General features: G+C 45.3%; 1 protein-coding gene across 1 annotated transcript; it reads left to right on the top strand.

The window, feature by feature from the left end:
- Window positions 1–4,309: 4,309 nt before the first annotated feature.
- gpr179 (G protein-coupled receptor 179) lies at window positions 4,310–19,559 on the top strand. The gene is made up of 11 exons (XM_026303938.1): window positions 4,310–5,232; window positions 6,214–6,322; window positions 9,427–9,523; window positions 10,306–10,526; window positions 11,285–11,353; window positions 13,932–14,041; window positions 14,439–14,677; window positions 15,370–15,508; window positions 15,589–15,691; window positions 16,025–16,171; window positions 16,479–19,559. Exons 1-11 carry the CDS (start codon window positions 4,310–4,312, stop codon window positions 19,557–19,559), a joined length of 5,238 nt encoding a protein of 1,745 aa, XP_026159723.1.
- The last annotated feature ends 1,796 nt before the right edge of the window (window positions 19,560–21,355 follow it).

The following is a 21,355-nucleotide window of genomic DNA, read 5'->3' as shown; positions in this document are numbered from 1 at the left end:
TGAGGGCCAGTGAGGCCAGAACAGAAGAAATATGGTGCTGTTTTGTCTGTCCTGGGTGGACTCTGGCTGCAAGTTGGAGCCGCTGAATTGATTTCTGGGGCAGGCCACTGAATGGTCTAAGTGGCTGCACACAATGGCCTGAATGAGGGTTTTAGCGCCCGGGAACGTCCCTGTTCTTTCTAGAATTTCCCCTGGGACATTAATAAGGTTCTCCAGGAAAGATCAGATCCTAGCAAGCCTCTGGAGTAATAAAGTCTAGGTCAGAATCCAGAATCGCCCCTGGATTTCCAGTCTCCAGGACTGAAGGCTGTTTTATGAATCTTCACCTCAGTTTGATCTGTGTTTAACATAAAGGTTCTAGTGATACAGGATTTATTGTCTGCCAGGCAGCTTATAAAGTGATATCCACATTTACACGTTACAGGTTTATTGACTCCAGACATCAGAGGAATGTCACTGTTCATATTAGGCACAAAGTAACATGAATAACATGAACACCTCTGTCTTATTCTTGGCTTAAAGCCTCTGATTCAAACAGGTTCCTCATCATTTGCTTTTGTTAACCATCCTCCCTGAAGTTATTTCATGGCTTTTAATTTTAATTACAGCAGAGACCTCAGCACTGAAAACCATGAAATGTCTGACACAACTACATTATTCTAAAACCAAATAGGGATCGGCTCTAGATAGGATGGATCAAAAAGCTGCCTCGAATTTCCAGCTTGCGTTCTAAAATAGCAAAATCAACAGTAATGAAATGAATCTCAGCTCAAACCCTTTAAAATCAATAAAGAAGAACAAGCAGGAAAGTGACGCGTTCCATCTGAACCTGATCTCCGGTTTCTATTCATTCCAGATCCACCAGATTAAAACCTGCTGTAAGAAATGATTAAAACAGGGTGATCATAGGCTGTCGCAGCACATGGTGGCTCCTCGCCTGACTGGTCCAACAGTCTGTGCAGCCAAACTCATCACACACAGACACTGTGAAACCGCCTCAGTGCAGGAGTCGCACAGGAGATGTGATCTTAGCTATAATCTCTACTGTCTTAGTTCAGATCACCAGATTTACTGCAGAGCAGAAAACGTATATTGGACATATATTGGAAGGTCACTTCAGGTCCTGCTGGTACAGGAATGAGTGCTCTAGATGTTGTGACGGTCCCTCCAACAGTTGTCAGGATATTTCTATTAAACATTAGGGGGAAACAGCATCATGGATGAAAGTCACGTTAGGAATCATCCTCTGCAAACCATCTAAAATACGACTGCAGTTCATCCAGATGTTTCAGCTTCTAACCAACATCCTTCGAGCCGTGCTGCCGGAGAGCATGTGGCTTAAATAAGAGCAAATCAACCAGGTAACGTACAGATCACTCTGCCCAGGAGCCTGTTTCTGAGCAGTGCAGCACCAACACAGGATAAGACTATTATTTCTTTTGGTAAGTTAATAAATAAGATGATTGGACGTGTCCTGTGGCGCCTGCAGAGCCTCCAGCAGCACCTTCATCCCAGTGGAACTGCATGAAGCACAGAAAGCAACAAACACACCCAAACTGTCAGTAATACTGAGCCGGAGCGTCGTAATAATGTGCAGCGACAGGCAGATGGCGCCGCAGGCCACCCGGCAGTGATGGATGCTGCTGCTGCTGAATGCCGGTGATGATGGAGAGTGGATGAAGGGCCATTAATCCTCAGTGTGTGTGTGTGTGTGTGAGTGTGTGTGTGTGTGTGTGTGTGTGTGTGTGTGTGTGTGAGGGTGTGTGTGTGTGTGTGTGTGTGTGTGTGCCAACGCAGAGTTTGTTCATTTCTGAGGTTTATGTGGAGTAATCAAACTAACAACCTGCCCTGCAGAGCTGATCACTGATCAGGTCAGAGGTCAGGAGCACGTAACGCCTACATTACAAAACTGTTTTATATTGTTTTGGGTTGTAATGTTTTATGTTTTGTGTCGTTGTGCCATATGTTTCTAATCACACCGTGTTGTCCGTCATCATGTTTGGATGCTAAGTGAATCTGTAGCCAATAAAAACAGATACAGGCGGAACTGAAAGAGGAAAAAACAATGACCAAATACATTTAAAACCTGAACAGCTGCTTTCTTACCTGACGTGTACACGAGTGTCAACACAGCACAAAAAAAGTTTAGCCTGATCCACCTTAGTGCAAACCGCCGCATCGTTTTGTGTTTACCCACAGAAGCAGCTCAGTTAGGTTGATCCAGCTCAGACTGAAGAACGTAGAGAGACATGTTCTCCAGTCTGAGGAGGAAGAGAACAATCTTCTTGGCCTGTGGTGTAATTTTCTGTTTTTGCTCTTGTGTAGCAAATGTTTCACCTCTGCAGTGGTACAGCTGCACCGTCTCATGTGCATGACACAATAAATCATATCAACAACTAAACTGAGAGACTCTGAGAGAAATAAGAGCAGAGTGTGACTCATGTTGTGTTTGCCCTGCAATATTCTTTCATACGTGCACGTTTTCCTGTATAGCGGCACGACATGCACGCACAGGTGACACATGTTGATGGATTACTTCTACAACCAACAAAATAGACACAGACATACAAAACCACTAAAAACAGACACCCAGTGACTAAAAACAGATTGAAAACAACCTCAAACTCTGCAAAACAATAACCAAAATAAGAAAAACCTCAAAAAACAAGTAAATATAGACGCAGGATGACTATGAACAGATGCAAAGTGAGTCAAAATAAGCATAAGATGGCTGAAAAAAAAACACAACCACAACAATTTGAGTGCTTGCTCCTACAAATGTGGGAGATACAGGGGCCTTTTTCCATTTCTGTGCCAAGGGGCCCAGTTTCTTATGACTTGTCCATGGTGACACACACATGTAAACACACTCTGTCTTCCTCGGGCTCTACTGCAGCAGCATCTTTGCAGCTCTGCAGTGAAGTCCCAGGGAGGGAGTGGTGTTTGTGTTTGCGTGGCTTGGGAAAGGGTGTGTGTCTCACAAACCGGTTGCCATGGCCACCAAAACACGGATTCTTGCCTGCATCGGTCCTCACAGCGAGCAAGCTTCGTATCCTCCCTCCCCTTCTCTTCCCGCTTTTCTCTCTTCTCATGCAGCATCCCTCGCTCGCCCATACTTTTGTGCACGCACGCACAAGCATGAAGACCTTGTGCACTAGTGCACACTCATCACGCACACACACACACACACACACACACACACACTCACAAGTGGGGAATTCCCTGACAGGCATAAACCAAAACACTTCGAAACATTAACTCCCTTTTTTTGCTTTTATATGTGTAATTGTTTTATTTGGCAACAATCAGCATCTGTGGTCTCGTCCAGTGTGAACATGGGCTTCACCTTCCATCGTCTTACCCGTTCATTCTCAGTGTGTGTGTGTGTGTGTGTGTGTGGTGGGGGGGGTTAATCCATCCATCCATCCATCCATCACAGTGGATTCTTGATGAACGCCCAAATGCAACAGAGCTTAACCCTCATCTCTCTTAACCATCATCCGTGCACACACACACACACACACACACTGGTGAGCATCCCTCTAGGTACAAACGAGGGACGCTCAGATTGAATGAAGGGGAGGGAGGCGAGGCGGGAAGAATGGGAGAGAGGGATGGTGCACGATGGGGAGGGAGGGGTGGTGAGGGAGGGAGGATGGACGAGCATCACAAGCCTCCGTCAGATGGGCTGGAAGCTCTTTGGAGCAACAGATAGCAGAGCGGGGGAGACAGAAGAAGAGAGAAGAGGAGGGAAACAGGAGGAAATCTAGTCCTTTTTTTGATCCCTCCATCTCTACAACACACTGCTCTCCTCCCACCTCCTCCCAGCTGACACGGGGATCCCCCAACTTTGAGGCTTTTCCATCCTCCCCTCACTCCCCACCTCCTCCTCTGCTGTGCAACCAGAAAACGCAAAAACAGACGAGCGACGGACTGCAGAGATGTGGGGTATGCTCCTCCCTGTCAGCCGCCTCTCCGTCCCACCACCAGCGAGAACACACAGGTTTGTGTTGTCTTCGTGCGAGCGTCTGCATCAGCGCAGAAAAGTGTGTGTGCGTGTGTGGTGCACAGATGGAGCTGTGCACACCGAGCGAGAGTGAGCGCTGCAGACCGAGTGGCCGTGCTCCTCTCGGACACCTGCTGCTGCACCTCGCTGACGTGAAGATGCAAAAAGTCCAAACCCTTGCCAACATGTGAGGTGTCCCCTGATCTCCTCAAAGGAATTACATTACAAAGGGGTCAACAGCCAGAAAGAGACCGCATTCCAGTGACCCCCTTCCCTCTGGCTCCTCTCCAGAGTGAATCCAGGATGGAGTCTGTTTGGCTTCTTTTTCTGCTCCCACCTCTGCTCAGAGCTCAGGTGTCTCCAGACGTCCCTTCAGGAGTCACAGTGGAGGCAGACAACAGCACCAACTCTTTAGTAAACAGTACAGGAATGTTTGACAGCTCCACCAGTCCCTCCAATTCCTCCAGACCCACAGAACCTCCCGGGTTTGCAGCAACATCTTCAGAAGCTCCTGCAAAGGAGGAGGATGCCTGGTCCCTGGCAGAGACCTTTTTGTACACTGCAGACAGCTCCACTCTGGAAGCAGGCCGCTGCTCTCGTGCATACAGTTCTCCTGGGCAGACCGGACCCCTGCCCAACAGCTTTGGGGCCCCCCTCCGGCCAGCTCTAGATGCTCTGGCCAATACAGCGAACTTCCTCAACATGATTTTCCAGGCCAGTGACCTGCGGGAGAGCACGGTGCAGGAGGACATGGAGTGGTACCACGCCCTGGTCCGTGCCCTCCTGGAGGCTGACGTGCTTATTCAGCGGGCCCTGCTCACATTTGATGCCGACCCCACTGCCCCAGTCCCACAGCTGGTACTCCATGCCACTCGCAACCCAACAGCCAAGGTACAGACTATCATCCTCCAGGACTTATCCAAGGCCTGGGTGAGCCTGCACCCGCCTGCCCCAGCACCCGACGACAGCTGGTTCAGAAGCTTTAAATTCCTGGAGTCCACCCAGGTGATGGCAGCTCTCACCAAGCGGGTGCTCCTCAATGACCTCAGCACCTTGGACACTCCTAAGTGGGCCCAGGGCGACAGCTATGTGACCAATCGCAGCGGCGTACGCTGGGCCAACGCCCCCTTCCTCGACTGCAAAGATGGACGCTTCGTGCCTGGCTGGATGCTGACACTGTCCACATCCTTCTACGGCCTGAAGCCCGACCTGACACCAGAGTTCAGGTTAGGGTCTACGCACACACACAACCTGGTTTCCATCACTTCAAAGGACATCACATTGCCTTACATTCATTTCCTGGAGACTTGCTCTAACCACAGCGTCCCTAGGACTATAACTCCTACCCTAAGCCTAACCCAGCCCTAACCCATGTCCCCACAAGTAGGTGTGTGGTCAGATTCAGGTCCCCACAATGTGAGTAATACCTTGTACATTCACACACACAATGCATGCACAAACACAAACATAAGTTGAAGACCACGAGTCGAGGAACTATGTCAAGCTGCTGTATTTTTACAACCATTAAGCAATGAAGGACAGGAACACTCCCAGGGTGTCTCACGCTGATGATGTCACTAGTCGTCACCAACAAACTGCACCGACGTCTTCAACCATAAGATGTAAATAATATAATGTCAACAATAATATATAGACATATGTGTCTATGTGAACATGTTGGTTTGTAATTTTTCAGTCATTTAAGATCTTGGTTGTAAAAGTTTCATGATGCGTCGATTCACTTTAAGCATTAAGAAAAACATTTATTGATTTTTGTTCATTCTCACTAAAGCTCCAGTAAATGATCTAACCTTGACTGCTGGAAATTCACATTCAGAACAGAGACAATATTTCCAAAACACTTGGTCACAGCCTGAGAGTAAGTTGTTTTTTCTAAGCTCCTGTAAAGGGTAGAAGCTTTGAAACTTCCAGCAGCAGTATTTGTATTTCACCTGGTCTCTGTGACCTTTCCTCATGCACCCGGGAGAAAATTTTTAATAAGCTTTTGGAATCAAAATGTGTTGGATAAAATCTGACATTTGAAAGGGAATCCACGTAAAGGCCACCCAGGTTTCTGCAGATGAAATGAGGAGCTGCAGGAGAATAAAAAAGGATTATTCTAAGAAGTGTGATGATATTTGACGTCTCTCCTTTCTTTACTCTCACCTCTTGTGTGTGTGTGTGTGTGTGTGTGTGTTCTGTGGCAGAGGTGTGATCCGTGTGGACGTCAACATTCAAGACATCGACTTGGACCAGTGTACAACAGGAGATGGCTGGTTTGCAGATACACACCAGTGCAACCGAACCAGCATGGAGGTAAAAACACGAAAACACAAGGAACAAAGAGAGAAAGTACCTGCTAATTGTTTTCTTTGCACCAAACCACAATAGAAAAGTTCATATTTTGTATTTGGTCTATTTAAGATCACACAGTCCAGTTACAGAGAAATCTATGGGGGGGGGGGTGTAAACCTGAATCTGATCAATAGGAAAATATTGATCATGGAAACACTTGATCCCATCGTCTCTCTCTTGTTGGAATCAATAGGTTCTTTCTGCTCATGTCTGACCCACGTGGGGGGAACATTAGGTGATGGGATGAGTTTCTGGGGGGGGCAGAAACATGGAGGCACCAAAACCAAACTGGTCTGTAGCTGATACGACGTTTTTGTTGGAGCCTTTCAAAGATTTAAGGATTGTTGGACGCCTTGATGGACCAAAGGCTCCAAACAACCAGATGTTCAAACAAGATGAACCAAGCCAGAATCCACAGAACCATCAACCCAATCAGACTAACTTCTTCTTCTACTGTTCCATTTCCTGCAGATTAAACACTTCACAGCAGGTGCAGACACTTTGCACATGTCAAAAAAGTTTATTCTGACGCAGTAAAGAAACATCAGATCAGCATCCATTTAAGCAGTTAAGATTTCAATTAGAAATATATAAATAACTGTAGCTAATGATTTATCACAAATATAAATCAATCAGCTGGTCTGAAGTCTGTCCTGTAGATGTCTCAGGTTGGTTTGTTTTCCTCCGGACCTGTGTTATAATCTATCGGTTAGATAAAACTCATCCATGGTGTGTGAAGTTACTGGAAAGGGCAACAAATCTGGGCATTGGCTGTTGTTGATCATCATTGTCATTACTGTCCAACTCGTGGTTCTGACTTTTAGTTACATCACACAGTTTGTGGTCCCAGGAAGCTTTAAGCCCTGTCTGTCTGTGCTCAGTACTTTGTTCATGCCTTCTAATCTTTGTTTGTGCTTTCACCCATTCACACTTCCACTCTTCTGCTTCCCTATCCCCTCCACCACCACCTGCCTTTCTGCCTCAGCTTCCCTTCTCCCTGCCAGCCTGTCTGCCCAGACCAATGCTCTACCTCTCATCTATCTCAGCCGTCTATTTAAAGATGGCTGTGCCGGGCGGCGGGCAGTGGGATGATCTGATGGATTATGATGATAATCCAGCCTGCTGACATACTTCCCATTTATGCACTACACTAACACAAGAGAATAACAGTCAAAAAATCCCCAAATCCACATGGAACCCTTTGTCCCATCGTGTCCTACCTGGCTTAGAGGATTCAGACCCCTCGGCTGAGCAGAACATGTACTGGGTCACCCATTTTCTCCGGCCCTTCCTATTCACGTGTCTTCGTCTGTGCTGTCTTCTCTCATTCTCTCATCTCATCTTTTATTGTCTTCATCTGATCTCATTTTCTTTTTGATTGTCTTGTATTATTGTAGAGTCTCATCTTTTCACGTCTCATGTAGTCCTCTTCCCATTGGTGCCTGTCCTGCCTCGTCTTTTCTCATGTGTCTCATTTCACCTCATTACATTAGCCTCGTCTACCTTTCTTTCTTTCATGTTTATGCCACGTCATCTTATTCTGTTCCACTTTATTTTGTGTCCTGTGGATTTTTCTTACCTTGTCCTGTCCTCTGTTGTCTCATCCGTTTTATCCCTCTTATCTTTTCTCATTTTATCTCATCCCATGTAGTCCAGCCCACACTAGTTCTGTCATCATGTTGCCTCATCTTGCCTCGTTCCATCCCGTTATGTCCTCATCGTTTCCTCTCCTGCCTTTTTATCTCATCCCTTCATCTTGTATTAACTTTTTTGTCCTTATCCTTTCATGCATTGTCTTATCATGTCCTGTCCTGATCTTATCTCTCATCTTCATGTCTCATTTTCTCTCATTAGTCTCATACATGTTTTTTAAGTCTTGGTCTCATCTCTATATGTATATATATGTGTGTGTGTGTCTGTTGAAGCAACAACAACAGCAATAACACACACCGTGAAGCTGTGACGCGTAGTGGTCGACTCTGACAGCTGAGCGAAACGTACGACTATCTGTTGAACTGAGATGTGACAGGAATTAAGTTGACCACAGTGTATAATCCATATCACATTAACGTTTAGCCTGTGCCATTAGATCCTCCAGCATCTGATAAGGGGGTTGTGAGTTTGTATACACATATGTGCGAGCAGTGTGTGTGCGTGTTTACATGGGAACAGGATTTCTCTAGAAAAAGGATAATGCTCTCAGTGGAGGCATTATGGATCCATTTAGCTTTTAACTTAGATTAACACACAGACCATCCGAGTGTGTGTGTTTGTGTGTGTGTTTGTGTGTAACTGTGTCTCCGTCCCAGCAGGCTAAACTGAAACTAACATCAGCAGGAGAGTGAGAGTAAAAATATGACCCTGTTTTTGACCTGTACTCATTCAGGTACTGTTAGCACTAGTTAGCGCCGACAGCTAAGGGACAAAACTGTATAATTCAACATTAATGGTAAAAACCTTTAACGTTTTCAAAAACGAGTCATTTATTGAGTCATAGCTAAGCTGTTTTTACCTGATCTGAATCCTTAAGGACTTAAGACACCAGCTAAGTCTTTCTTTACACCTAATCCAAACTTAAATGAAGAACAGTGCAATATTGGTAATTTCAGCCATTTGGTAGCTTTGGGGAGCCAAATGTGCCGCACTCAGCGACCCTCTCAACATGGCGACAGCAGGTCACATATTTATAAATCAGATCCAGCATGGTCCCAGTACCAGGGGTACTGGGGTAGAAAGGGTTAAACAGTTTTGTTTTGTATTTATATGTTGAAGCAGCTGCCTGCTGTTTCCTTTATAATGTGCAGATGCCGTAAAACACAAAGTTGTTTGAACAGGAACTGAACCAAACATAAAAATGTAATTGATGCAGTAAGTCTGTGACTATAGTTTTAGGAGTGTAGCTTCAACAAAGTATCAAATATTAAAGCTCAAAATATAAAAGAATAAAAACCAGTCAAGTATTTCATAGAAAAGTGTATTTAGACTCATAAAAAGAATGACAACCTAAAATAAACAGACACTAAAAAAATAAAAACTCAAAAACATTTGCTGTTTCTTCTCTGCAGTGTGTGCCGATTCCTGGCCGGGGCTTTCGGTTGGGTCAGTACTGCTGTCGCTGTAAGGACGGCTACTACAACCCTGAGACAACCCCTCAGGACTCAGGTAATGGATCAAGGCTCTCTCATTAGGCTCAGACGTGCAGATTTGATGTCAGACTGTTTTAGCCTCTTTTAGCTAAATATTTTGGTCTAATTCAGTCTCGGCCCCACACGTACCCACCCAACCTCAAAGAAACTGGAGGTAAAGCCTAATTGTTTGCTAACATGCTAACTTTGGATCTTAATCATGGTCCATAGGTCCCCAAAATCAATTAACACCCTTGTAAGTGAGTATAACTGAATACTGGCTTGCTTTAGAAACAGCAGCAATGAAGGAAATTCTAACCTTGAGCCAATTAAGTGAATTAAGCTGCAAGTGTGAGGCACCTGAGCTACACTGATGGAGAGTAGGTTATAAAGTAGACAGTAAGCTGTATCCTGGTGAGCACAGGTTTTTATAAAATGACTGATTAATTACACAAACGTTACGCTATTTTGGGCGAGGACTACAAAGTTTGTAAAATTTGATTCAAACCACAGACTCCAGATATTCTTTGCAAACCTTCTCTTTCCACCAGTGAGCTTCAGGATGTAACATGAATGTACGCTACCAACCAACCAGCAGTCAATAATGCAGTAAGAAGGACATGATCCCTCACCGGCTTCCCACAGGGGAACAGTTCAGAGCCAAAGTTTTTGCTCTTCGTATGCCTGGGCACTGTTGGAGACATGAAATGATGATTTGTATATTTCAGTTCGCCCTCCATGAGTCTATAAGTCACATGTACATGTGAGGTTCATGTGGGTTTGTGTAGGTGTTGACGCACGTGTCTCTGTGTGATGCAGATGGCGGCCCAGTGAATGGGAGTGATGGCGGCGGCGTGTGTTACCCGAACATGCCCATCTGTCTCCCATGCTGGCCGGGCTGTAAGAGCTGCCAGGACGGTGCCCCCTGCTGGGTGCAGGAGGACTGGCTCCTCAGGGCCGCCGTGCTGGCCGTCCAGGGGGTCTTCATGCTCCTCATCTTCGTCAGCATGCTGGTGGCCTACAGGCACCGTCGAAACCGAGTGAGTCAGGTCTTTTGGCTCAGCGGGGGCCACTGTATGGATGAAGCCAGTCCAAGCATTGAGCCATAATACAATGTGTTAAAAATCTGCTGTTTATCTTCCAGAAATGTCCTTTTTTATCACATAAGACGTTTATAGTCTTGTGATTCATGTTTCACTGACCAGTCTTTGACCCAAAATCAGCTGCATTACCCACAGATGGCACAAAAAGGGCGATTTAATCTTTGTCGTTTTGTGGAGGCACAGACATGAACTGAAATCCTTATCCCAGCTAGGCGATTAGCATCAGCCAGCAAAAGTATTTCCTCATAGAGGTTTATTGTTACTGGCCTTTCTAAAGAGCAGAAACACAACAATGGGGTTTTGCTTCTATAGTCAGAAGAGTGGACCAAGCCCATGTGGTGCAGGAAGAAATGAAAAGTGCAGGTGTAAACAAATGACAGCGAGTTCCGGAGCTGGTTTTTGGAAACAGACGGGCCTCCCATTGTTGGTGAGGAAGAACCATGTGAGCCAGGTCAGCGGTGTGGCTCCCTGCTGGGTTTCTAATAGCTTTTGGACAACAATGGAGGTCTACGGCTCAGACCCATAAGCTGAACCAGGTTCTGGATTCACACGTTCATTGGTGCTGTCAGTCTCTGGATGGGATCTGGACTCAGTGACTCACACACAGAGTCAGCAGCTTCTTCTTTTAGCCTTTCTGATTGAACACCACATCTTGTATTATAACTCCAGCTGCTGTTTTTCTCCTCCTCCCCCAGAGGATCCGGGCGTCCGGCCTCCTGCTGCTGGAGACGATCTTGTTCGGTTCTCTGCTCCTGTACTTCCCGGTGAGTTTCTGTGTGAGCTGGCTGAGCGTGTTGCAGATTAGAGCTCTTTACAGATCACTGCACAGCACATGGATTATATCATAATGGACAGTTTTTGTGAGGGTGTACGTGGAAACGAGGTGGGTCGGCGACAGTTTTCATAACGTCTCTCTGCTCCATCGATAGATCATCAATCACTCTTTAGATGATTTTTGGTACATCGGTCAGTCAGTGCGAGCTTGTTCCTGCTGAGAGATTCTGACTGTAGATTATTGATCAGTGATTTAGTCTAATGCATCTCTGACTGCACACCTGTGGTATATATAGGCCAGGAAATATGAAGCTACTTTTTATACTGACAGCAGTGTTATTTTTTCATTTTCAACTATTATAATGTATATTATATTATTGATTAGAGTTTATATTATTAGTCTGATTCCTTAAACCAACTGGAAACTAAAGTTTTCAACTCCAATATTTTCCTGTGAGTCAACTATATATAGTATGAAATAATAGAAGGTGTTCATAAAATCTTTCACATTTATTGATTGTTTTGCAGATGTTTTTTCTTTTCTGGTTTATTTGGAATAAACTGGAGCATGGACCTCAGACTGCAGATTAAAAAACATAGGATTTCTGAAACTGGATCTGATTTTCCCACATGTTGCCATCTTGGCAGCTACAGGACACAATCCCAATTCATCTGTCTGGGATTTTTTTCAGGATTATGATTAACAGCAGGGCCAGGTGACATAGGCTGAGCCATTTGTCCATCAAGCAGATTTGAATTGTACTTTGACTCTTTAGTTTGGTTCATGTCCCATGCATTAACATGGAGTCTGCATGTTGTCCCTGTGTCTGTGTGGGTTTTCTCCTCCCACAGTCCAAACACATGCAGGTCAGGATTAGGGTCTGAACCCAGGTGGACCAGGGGCCTTTCTGTGTGGAGTCTGCATGTTGTCCCTGTGTCTGTGTGGGTTTTCTCCTCCCACAGTCCAAACACATGCAGGTCAGGATTAGGGTCTGAACCCAGGTGGACCCGAGGCCTTTCTGTGTGGAGTCTGCATGTTGTCCCTGTGTCTGTGTGGGTTTTCTCCTCCCACAGTCCAAACACATGCAGGTCAGGATTAGGGTCTGAACCCAGGTGGACCCGGGGCCTTTCTGTGTGGAGTCTGCATGTTGTCCCTGTGTCTGTGTGGGTTTTCTCCTCCCACAGTCCAAACACATGCAGGTCAGGATTAGGGTCTGAACCCAGGTGGACCAGGGGCCTTTCTGTGTGGAGTCTGCATGTTGTCCCTGTGTCTGTGTGGGTTTTCTCCTCCCACAGTCCAAACACATGCAGGTCAGGATTAGGGTCTGAACCCAGGTGGACCCGGGGCCTTTCTGTGTGGAGTCTGCATGTTGTCCCTGTGTCTGTGTGGGTTTTCTCCTCCCACAGTCCAAACACATGCAGGTCAGGATTAGGGTCTGAACCCAGGTGGACCCGGGGCCTTTCTGTGTGGAGTCTGCATGTTGTCCCTGTGTCTGTGTGGGTTTTCTCCTCCCACAGTCCAAACACATGCAGGTCAGGATTAGGGTCTGAACCCAGGTGGACCCGGGGCCTTTCTGTGTGGAGTCTGCATGTTGTCCCTGTGTCTGTGTGGGTTTTCTCCTCCCACAGTCCAAACACATGCAGGTCAGGATTAGGGTCTGAACCCAGGTGGACCCGGGGCCTTTCTGTGTGGAGTCTGCATGTTGTCCCTGTGTCTGTGTGGGTTTTCTCCTCCCACAGTCCAAACACATGCAGGTCAGGATTAGGGTCTGAACCCAGGTGGACCCGGGGCCTTTCTGTGTGGAGTCTGCATGTTGTCCCTGTGTCTGTGTGGGTTTTCTCCTCCCACAGTCCAAACACATGCAGGTCAGGATTAGGGTCTGAACCCAGGTGGACCCGGGGCCTTTCTGTGTGGAGTCTGCATGTTGTCCCTGTGTCTGTGTGGGTTTTCTCCTCCCACAGTCCAAACACATGCAGCTCAGGTTGGTTGGTGACTCTAAATTGATGTAACCATCCAAAGGTGAAGTGAGCCCACAGACCCGACTGTAGCTCGTAAAGGTCGGAGTTCATCGTCTCATCTCAGTGGAGTGTCAGTGTGATGGGTCACCCATTGATCTACACACAGTGACCTACTGAAGGGCTGGTTGTTTGGTCTGCACATGGAGAGATGTAACTGTGAAATGTGGAAACAAGAAGCTATTGGGGAAAAATTCCTAATATCAGTGTAAAAGGAGCTGATATATCAGAGTCATTACTGGTAATAGCAGATGTAGCACAGTAGCAGCACTTATTATTTTATTAATGGCAATATTCAAATTGATGGTATTGGCAGTAAAGGCAATAGGAACAGCGTGGTTACACTAGTACAGGACTAGTAATACCAATTGTACAGTTGTAAACATAGTAATACTAGTTGTATCTATTTGTAACTAGCATGGGTTGTGGTAGATGTATGGTTTGTAACTGCAAGTTAAGTATCAGTAAAAGGACCATATTTCAGATAGCAGAGATACACACCAGTGGAAACTGCTGCTGTGGTCTGACTGACTGTGGTCTCTGTCCCTGGAGGTTTTCATCCTGTACTTCAAGCCGAGCACCTTCAGGTGCATCCTGCTCCGCTGGGTCCGGATGCTCGGCTTCTCCATCGTCTATGGCACAGTCACCCTGAAAATGTACAGGTGGGTCAGGGTTTGGGTTTTAACAGCGTTTTGACGGCACCACATCTCAACATTAACTGCGCCAACATTCAGCTGATAAGAATAAGTCGGCCATAGTGGGACTGGACCACGAGAGGCTGTTTGGAGGATGTGTGCAGGCAGACAGATGAAGAAATCAAAAGTTGAATTTACAACATTTATCATTTGAATTCACTCAGAGCTTTTCCTGCTGCAGTCTTCCCCAGTAGCTTCAGGTGACTTATGTTGGCAGCTGTCATTACTGTGGGCACTGACATTATGATTCTATGTATTTGTGCTACTGTTAAATTCTGCCACTTTATGTTCACCCAAAAAATGACACAGTCTCACTTTAAAGTCCTTAAACCTCTAGAGTTAGTGAGTTGTTGCCTCTGTGCAGGGTGCTGAAGGCGTTCCTCTCCCGCACTGCCCAGCGGGTGCCCTACATGTCCAGCCTCCGTTTGCTGAGGATTCTGGGAGTGATGCTGATGACCGTCAGCTGGTTCCTGTGTGCGTGGACGGTGGGCATCCTCCAAAATCGTGACAGGAACATCCCAGTGTTCATCACCACCACCACATCAGATGGACAAGGGTTCAACCTGTGTTACCTGGACCGCTGGGACTACATGATGGCTGTAGGTGAGTGCAGCGAAATCCATCCCTCCATCATCTGTACCCCCTTATTATCTGCTGCAGCCTACCCCAGCTCTCTTTGGGTGAAAGGCAGGGGTCCACCCTGGACAGGTCCCCAGTCCATCACAGGGCCACATAGAGACAAACAACCTCACACACTCACACTCACTCCTATGGGCAATTTAGAGTCACCAATCAACCTGACATACATGTTTTTGGACTGTGGGAGGAAACCAGAGTACCTGGAGAAAACCCACACAAGCACAGGGAGGACATGCAGACTCCACACAGAAAGGCCCCTGATGGGTTTCAGACCAGGAACCTTCTTGCTGTGAGGCAACAGTGCTGACCACTACTCCACCGTGCTGCCTACCTGAAGTCTTTACGTGCCAAAAATGTATTTTTTAAAAACCAAAATATAGCACATTCAAAATGTTGGTAATAATCTCTCTGGAAATCTTTGCACAAAAATACATTAAGTCCGGAGGTCAAAGCTGAAAATGACACTATAAAAATAAAGTTAAAATTATATCTAGGAAGAATTTAGAAATTAGCTGCAGCTCAGACTATGTTGGAGGACAGTTTACATGCTATTTAGCATTTCATCGCTATGAGATCAAACTGTAGACACTTGGTCTATTTATTTACCCTTTAGTTTGTAAGTGATCGTTATCTCCTCTGTTCTTCTCCTGCTACAGCTGAGCTTCTGTTCCTGTGCTGGGGGAGCTCCCTGTGGACCGCCGTCAGGCCTGTCCCCTCAGCCTTCCACGAACCTCGCTACATGGGCATCGCCATCCACAACGAGCTGCTTCTCTCCTCCATGTTTCACGTGTTCAGGTAAAACTGAGCAGCATGAGCAACGGCTCTGAACCTCGGGAAGACGGGACAGCTGATTTCATCTTTTCTGTCCCCCTCAGGTTTACCTTTCCCTCTCTGCATCCTGATTGGATGTTGCTGCTCTCCTTCACACACACCCATGTGACCATCACTGTGACACTTGCTCTGCTCCTCATTCCCAAGGTACTAAGCATTCATATGACTTTGCACTGAAGTGACTCACTTCTGAGGGTAGAATAAGTATTAAAATGGAGAACCATGACTTATCTCAACTGGGACGTTTTTCAAAACTGCTGTTTGCCAGATTTAATAAAGCTGTGAATTAGAGGGTCATTCTGTTTTCTCAGATTTTAGGAGATTTCAGATTTCAGAAGTCAGGATTCACTTCATTTAGCATTTCACTGATTGGACTCAAGTGCTGAACCAGAAGCCTGGCAGATCACCAGACACACACACAGTAAAAGAATTTGTGCTGTTTCCATAATCGTACAGTTGTATTGCTTGTGTGTGTTCCAGTTTCTTTATGTGTCTAAGCCTGGGAGAGAGGAGATTGCAGCAGAGGTGTATGAAGACGAGGTGGACCTGCGGCGCTCCAGCTCGTACCTCAACAGCAGTTTTCACTCTGCCTGGAGTGACCACGTTGTGGACCCGGATGACTTTCGGGTAAACCCTCTTCTCCCTTTGAAACGCTGTTATCACTTTGCAATGGGACATCATTTACAAAACGTTCACGTTAAAATAAGAACAATAAATGTTTGTGTAGACACATATTTTAAATGTAATAGACTGAAGTCATAAATTAATAGTAGACACTTACAATCAACAGAATAAACATGTTGTATGACCTTTGTCCACCTTTAATCCTGTTCTTATCTACTTTCATTAAAATATGTCTTTTAACTTTCCTGCCATGTCTTTCCTCATTCTCCATAATCCTTCATCAATTCCCTCCCTTCTTCATATGCACCAGGATGAACTAAAGAAGTTATATGCCCAGTTAGAAGTTCACAAGACGAAGAAGATGACTCTAAACAACCCTCATCTGCCAAAGAAGCGAAGTTCTCGGTGTACATTGGGGAGGTCCATTATAAAACGTATTGCTGAGATCCCAGAATCAATGAGCAGACAGTGCAGCCGCGAGGACAAAGACGGATCCTTCCGCAGTAGAAGTATAAATCAGTCCGACTCTTTTAGGAGGGCCCCAGATACTGCCAGTATCAGTTACAAAAGTTCAATGAAATCACCATCACCGTCCATGCGCAAGTCCAAAAGTGATTATCACTATGTCAGGGACAGAGAATCTTCCTTGCGTGACTCTACATTAAAGCCCAGCATTGTAAAGAGATCCTCCCAGCGATCTGAAACAGACTCTTTGGATATTCCACCAGGTGTCTGTAAGTCAGCCAGTGCCCAAAATCTAACAATTGATACTAATCTCCTGCATCCTGATCACACCAAGCTTCATAAGTCCTGGAGTCTGACCTCCACTACGACCCATTCAATGGAGAATATACCCAGGGTTAACAGAGGCAGCACAGTGCTGACAAGGTCCAGGCAGAGCATTTCCATTAGCGACCAGACCAGGAGTGCTCTCCAGTCAGAGTCATTTGATAAGGCTGAGGTCTGTCCTTGGGAGGTGGAACAAGAGCCATCAGGGGACAAGAACCAGAAGCATGTCACCTATGCAACCTCTCAGGATGTTGAGCAAAAAAGGCCACCATCTCCACTGGCACTTGTCTGTCCCTGGGACCATTTGTCACCTGTAGAAATTAAGGACAAAGGACTAACAGGTGAAACGGAGTCCCCCAAAGCCCAGGCTTCTGTCTCTGCAAGTGCACCAGGCTCTCCAAGACCAAAGATCACAAAAGATCAGCGTGTCTTCTCCTTCCGCACCACCACCAATAAGTGGCTCTCTGTGAAATCAATTATAAGATCCATGGATGCAGGAAGCAACCCAGGTAAAGATGAAAATTCAAATAGAAGGGATTCAGTCTCACAAAAAAGTCAGGAAAATGCGTCGACAACTCCAAGATCAACAACATCTAGTAGACGTCCAAGCATGGAAAAGCGGTCACTACAAAAAAGAAGCATGACAACAGCTGATGGGAAACCATGCCTTGTAAAGCAGCATGCAATCAGACTATCCTCTGGGGATTCCTCTGACAGAAGCCCAAGAAAGCTTGTGATCATAAAATCTGCAGTCTGTCCTTGGGACATGGATGATATTCAAAGAGATGGAACCTATGAAAACGTGTTTTTATCAAGGCAAAACAGCAAACGTAGTAGTATAAGTTCGTGGGAAACCGCCAGCAGCTGTAGAACTCCTTCAACCCACAGAAGAGCTAGTAATCGAATTACACCAGTCCGTGATGTTTCTCCTGCAGATGTGTGCCCATGGGAAGGAGCTGGGACTTTGCAGCAAGGAGGGGAACCAAAGAAACAGCAAAGCATTAAAGCAGACGTCTGTCCATGGGAATCCCAGGCATCTGAACGATCTACTGTATGCCCATGGGAATCTAGAGAGCAAGGGAATGTGAGAAGACAAGGTGGTGCATGGGAATCACAAGATATTCCCATTACTTCTCAGACTAACCTGTCTAAAGATTCACAGATGGAACATTCTTTAAAACGTGCAGCAGATATATGTCCCTGGGAGTCTGCAGAAATTCCCCAACCTCCAATAAGCCTAGAGAACGAATATGCTAATGTTTGTCCTTGGGATGTTCAGGACAAGGCTGAAGTTGTATATGAAAACTTAAATCCTGTGGAAACTAAGGGATCTCTGACGGTGCCCCTACGAGAAGAAGTTCTGAAACCTGCCATCTATCCTGGTGCAGCAAAAGAACATCTAGGTAATGAGCAACAGTACTATGCAAAGTCACCTATTCTAAATTGGGGCAAACAAGTGGCCAAGACAGCAGAAAGTTGTCCATGGGATTTCCCTGATCCTCCTAAGATAGTGGAAAATATTTGTCCATGGGAAGAGGAGAGCACAGACCTAACAAATAAAGACTCAACTTCACAAATGATCATCAAGATAGATATTTGGGAACCTGAAACACAAGACATAACAGAGAACCCACAAAAAGGTGCCTCCACTTTGGAAGCTACATCCACACAGACTGATAGGAAGGACAGCACAAGAGTAAATGTTTGTCCATGGGAATCTCAGGCCCATGAAAAACCTGCAACTACCGAGATGGTGCTGCAAGAACTGGAAAGACCAGCAGATGTTTGTCCATGGGAAACAAGAGAATCTGAATTAGGAAAGACCGCCAAAACATCAGAGAGTCAAGTAAGACAAGATACAGCTCAGGCAAATGAATGTCCATGGGAGACTGAGGAAAGGACAGTCAAAACTGAAGTATCAGAAGCATCAGAGAACCTACAGAGGCAGAAGAATTACTGGGAAGATGTTTGTCCATGGGAAACAGAAGAACCAAAAGTTCCGAAAAATCAAGATAGTGCTCGAACAGAAGAGCCAAAAGGTGTCAAGGAGCAAGAGAGTGTTCGGGCAGATGTTTGCCCATGGGCGACAGAAGAGCCAAAAGGTCTCAAAAAGAACGACAGTGTTCGGGTAGATGTTTGTCCATGGGAGACACAAGAGCCAAAAGGTCTCAGAAAACAAGATAGTGCTTTGGCAGATGTTTGTCCATGGGAGACAGAAGAACCAGCTGTTGTCAAAACGCAGGATCGTACTGAAGCAGCCTTTTGTCCCTGGGAATCTAAGGATCCACAGACATCAACTGAAAGCAGGGTTGATATTCCCAACAGTGACAAAGAAGAGGTCCCAGAGAGACAGGGACCACTTAGTGTAGAAGAGATGTCAGCAGATAGCAGCATGGAGCAAACAGACGGGTCTAAAACTAACTTAGCCCTGGGCCGGCGTGATGCCTTGTGTCCCTGGGAGATGGCAAGGAGCAGCTCCGGCTCGTTCACAGACAATGCCTCGGACATTTTTACATGGGAGCCAGAGAATATTCCAGAGGAAGATGAAGAGGACGATGCAGAATGTGCTGCTGAGGCTCTTGTATTCCCACCTGACCTGTGACCTAAATCTAGCCAGTAAACTTTCACCTTGACCCCTGCTGCTCCTTCATGGAGAGTATGAACTCTATGAGACCATTTTGGCGTCGCCCATTTGATAGTCAAGGACTTTGATTTAAACTCTCAAAGGGCAGGTCAACTCACGAACAAAGCTAAAAGTCCTTTCTGCTGCACCAGTGCTTGGGTTCATTTATGGCTCAGTTGTTTCAGGTTGGACTATCCATTTGGCCCCTCTAAGAGAGAGACTTGATGAACTGGATGCTACAAGTTGTGCAAACCTGACTGAAAATAAGTTTTCTTTTTACTGAAGCACAGACTGCACCGTCCTTACACCCCCTCACTGATCCAGCAATGAAACCTTTCTCAGATTTAAGGAATTTATCTAAAGGAAACAGATGAAGTCTCTTTTCTTCCTGCTACAACCTTCTACTTTAAATGAACAATGTCTTTCATGTCTTTGCTCTTAGGTGACAAATCATAGATTTGCCATGTACGCACAATATGTTGGACACATGGCCGGTCTGAATGTGACCCAAACTCTGAACGAAGAAGTCCACAATCCTCACAGGACATCACAGGCCCTGTAGGTCACAGATGGATCCGTAACCTTTACCAGCACACACAAGATAAATTCACTCTATTTGCTCTTTTCTGAAAAACAGATTTTCAAAGTTTCACCAAAACTACAAAGGATGTCAAAAGTATTGATGAAGTAAACTATGCATATCTACGTGTTGATTCATGACTAAATACCAATGACTGATATTACTCTCTCACATTTGAGTCAGAAAGTTGGAGAATAACATCCCAACAGAAACGCCCAAACTGCATTAATCACCACAAACTGACCTGAATCATCAACCACCTAAACTGGAGTGAAAACGGTTTCATGGTGTAGTATCTGAACATCATGTCAGTGATTGTTGTGTGGATGATTTTCACTTTAGAAGCATGCTGTAAAAAGTAGATGCTTTTGGTAACTGCAAATTAATTCTGTTTACTATAAAGACATTTGTGTTGCATCTAATCCTGATCTGCTACCAACTCTGACATCTACTCAGTCGAAACGCTCCAGATTAAGTCACAGAGGTTAGAAAATCACGTTTGGCCCCACAGTGACATCTACATCTCTATTATAAAACTTATACTGCATGAAAGTATTGATATGTATAGAGAGTAAGACCAGTACTGTTTGAAGTACATGTACTTTATTGGAGTATTTGTATTTTCTGCAGCTGTATACTTCTACTCCACCACATCCCAGAGGCAGATACTGTACTTTTTACTGCACCACGTGTGTTTGACAACTGGAGTTAATTTTCAAATGAACGTTTTTCAGCCCTTCCAGTTTATAAAGTACTTCAAACTAGTCCAATTTGAAACAACTGCAGTAAAGTTCAAGATATATTTTAATGCAGCAGGAATATTCACCCAAAAACATCCGATAGTATTAACATACTGAGTGAGTATTTTTATTTCAGGTACATTTTACTAATAAGAGACTTTTTGACTTGTACTTGTAGTGGTACTGCTACTTATACTAAAGGACCTCAGTACTTCCACCACTCCTGAAATAAAAAGTCAGATTTTTAACGAAGTAAATCAATGTATTGATTAGTCAAAGATATAACTTTATTATTATCTAAGGATTTCTTTACACTGAGAGGCCCAACATTTAGATGTCTGACATTAGTGAGTTGTGTTTTTAATAATCTGAATCTGTCACATACAAACAGCTGCAACTTTTAAAAGCTTATGGTGAAGTAAACGTGCACTATTAGCAGTTTGTGTGTTGATGTG

The sequence above is a fragment of the Mastacembelus armatus genome, chromosome 1 (assembly GCF_900324485.2).
Source record: "Mastacembelus armatus chromosome 1, fMasArm1.2, whole genome shotgun sequence".
Lineage (NCBI taxonomy): Eukaryota > Metazoa > Chordata > Actinopteri > Synbranchiformes > Mastacembelidae > Mastacembelus > Mastacembelus armatus.
This window is presented reverse-complemented; position numbering and strand designations above follow the sequence as displayed.